Source organism: Myotis lucifugus, unplaced genomic scaffold, assembly GCF_000147115.1.
Source record: "Myotis lucifugus unplaced genomic scaffold, Myoluc2.0 scaffold_5, whole genome shotgun sequence".
Lineage (NCBI taxonomy): Eukaryota > Metazoa > Chordata > Mammalia > Chiroptera > Vespertilionidae > Myotis > Myotis lucifugus.
The window spans coordinates 749481-751393 of record NW_005871053.1 but is presented as its reverse complement, the minus strand read 5'-3'; the positions used below and the strand labels follow the sequence as shown (position 1 = coordinate 751393).

The 1913-nt window shown below is 56.4% G+C and overlaps 1 protein-coding gene across 1 annotated transcript in view; it reads left to right on the top strand.

The window, feature by feature from the left end:
- The window catches only part of ANKMY1 (ankyrin repeat and MYND domain containing 1), a 46715-nt gene that overhangs the window by 24991 nt on the left and 19811 nt on the right, over positions 1-1913 (top strand). The window contains exon 12 of the mRNA XM_023743366.1: positions 365-505. Within this exon, the coding sequence (XP_023599134.1) occupies positions 365-505 (141 nt within the window). The remainder of the gene's footprint in view (positions 1-364; positions 506-1913) is intronic.

Genomic DNA, 1913 nt, shown 5'->3' with positions numbered 1-1913 from the left:
CAGGGGCACTAGGGAGCCTGGGGTCACTCTGCAGTGTTGTCCATTTAGTTCAAAATTTCACTTGTCCTTGTAGAGGTTGATTGATGCTCTGTGCACCCAGACCCGCCTGGCTGTGCCACAGCACATGTGTGGCTCACCTGTGTGAGGGGGGAGGGGGGGCTTGGGGCATGCGCACAGGAGAGGGTTTCACGGGAAGCTGCTTCAGATCCACAGTCTGAGGAGGAGGGCAGCCTGCTCCTCTGTGTGAGCACATCTGTATTGTACCTGCTGGGGGCTCTTGGCACAGCTGGTCGGGCAGGTGGCAGGTCTCTGAGCCCTTGGAGAGAGGCTTGGGCCAGGACCTGACCCCTCTGTCTGCACACAGCCAGAGATGCTGCCTTCAAGCATGAAGCTCAACAATGAAGTAGGCCCACCCAGGGTCTACAGCAGCGTGAACATGTCCGTCCCTGAAGAGGGGGGCAGGACACCTCTGCATGTGGCCTGTGAGCGGGAGGACAACTACAGGGTGAGCAGGGCCTTCTGGGGCGGTCGGGAGCTGTATGCCCACGTGTGCGCCCTGGGTGTGCACACCTGAGTGCATTTACATAAGTGTGCACATGCATGGGGGTTTTTTTTTGGTGTGCATATGTACCTGCATGTATGTTGGCATGACTGTGTGAGTTGTATTTACTGGCCAGCACACACGTGCATGCATGTGCACACATGTACACATGCATGTGTATGTACGCTTGGGTCGTGCATGTGTATGTGTGTAGCTGGGTGTTTGGGGGCAGGATGGTGAGTCAGCAGCCGTGGTGGGGGGCGGGCTGGGCTGAGGGCTCAGACCTTGGGGTGTTGGCCTCAGGCCATCCTGCCTGAGTTTCAAAACAGATGAGTGGGTCTTGTCCACAGTGAAATGGGATCCACTAGGGCAGTGGTCGGCAAACTCATTAGTCAACAGAGCCAAATATAAACAGTACGACGATTGAAATTTCTTTTGAGAGCCAAATTTTTCAAAATTAAACTATATAGGTAGGTACATTGTTATTAATTTAATTAGGGTACTCCTAAGGCTTAGGAAGAGCCACACTCAAGGGGCCAAAGAGCCGCATGTGGCTCACGAGCCGCAGTTTGCCGACCATGGCTAGGTTAAAGCACGGCAGAGAGTGTCAGCAGGCCCTGCCTGTGACTCGTGCGTCGAAGCGCTGTTCCAGGGCATGTTTAAGGGATACTGTCCACACCCGTGTCAGCACGCACATGGATGGTGGTGTGGCACCACGCTCCCTGTGTGGTGCCTGCTCAAACATATTCGAGTGTGGCTGGCATGTGCTGGAACTGGCTTGTGTGTCTCAGTCACCCGCGGATTTGGTTTCCCGCAGGGACGGGGTCCTGCAGAGCCCAGAGGGCCCTTTGGGCCTGCAACACTGCCTCCCATGGGCCTTGGGATTAATTCCTCGAACAAGGAGGCCAAATGGCCAGGGTGGGCAAGGGGGTACTGGGAACCAGGTCTGGGCTTTGTGTTATAGTGGCCAAGGCAGGCCAGACCAGTAAGCTACTGAGCACATAGTAAAATGAGCCTCAGTTTACCCTCTTGTAAAATGACACCAATGGCTGGCCTCACTGGGCTGTGGCACGGGCAGTTTGCCACTGATAGTGACGCGCCCCTTACCAGCGTCCTGGTACGTCGAGTGCAAGGACCTGGCTGTGAGGTGGCGCTTGGGCAACGCCTGCAAGGGGGCGGGTGGGAGCACCTCCAGGCCTCCCTGCTTCGAAGCTTCCCTCTGTTCAAAGGCTCCTTAAGCCTGGGCCACCATCCCGCAGGAACTTGCTGAGGGGTGCCATGGAGCCTATGGTAAGGAATGGGGACAGAGAAGCTCCTAAAAGGCAGGCTGGGCCAAGGCCCCAACCCAGTAAGTTGTGAGGGCCTGGGCTTT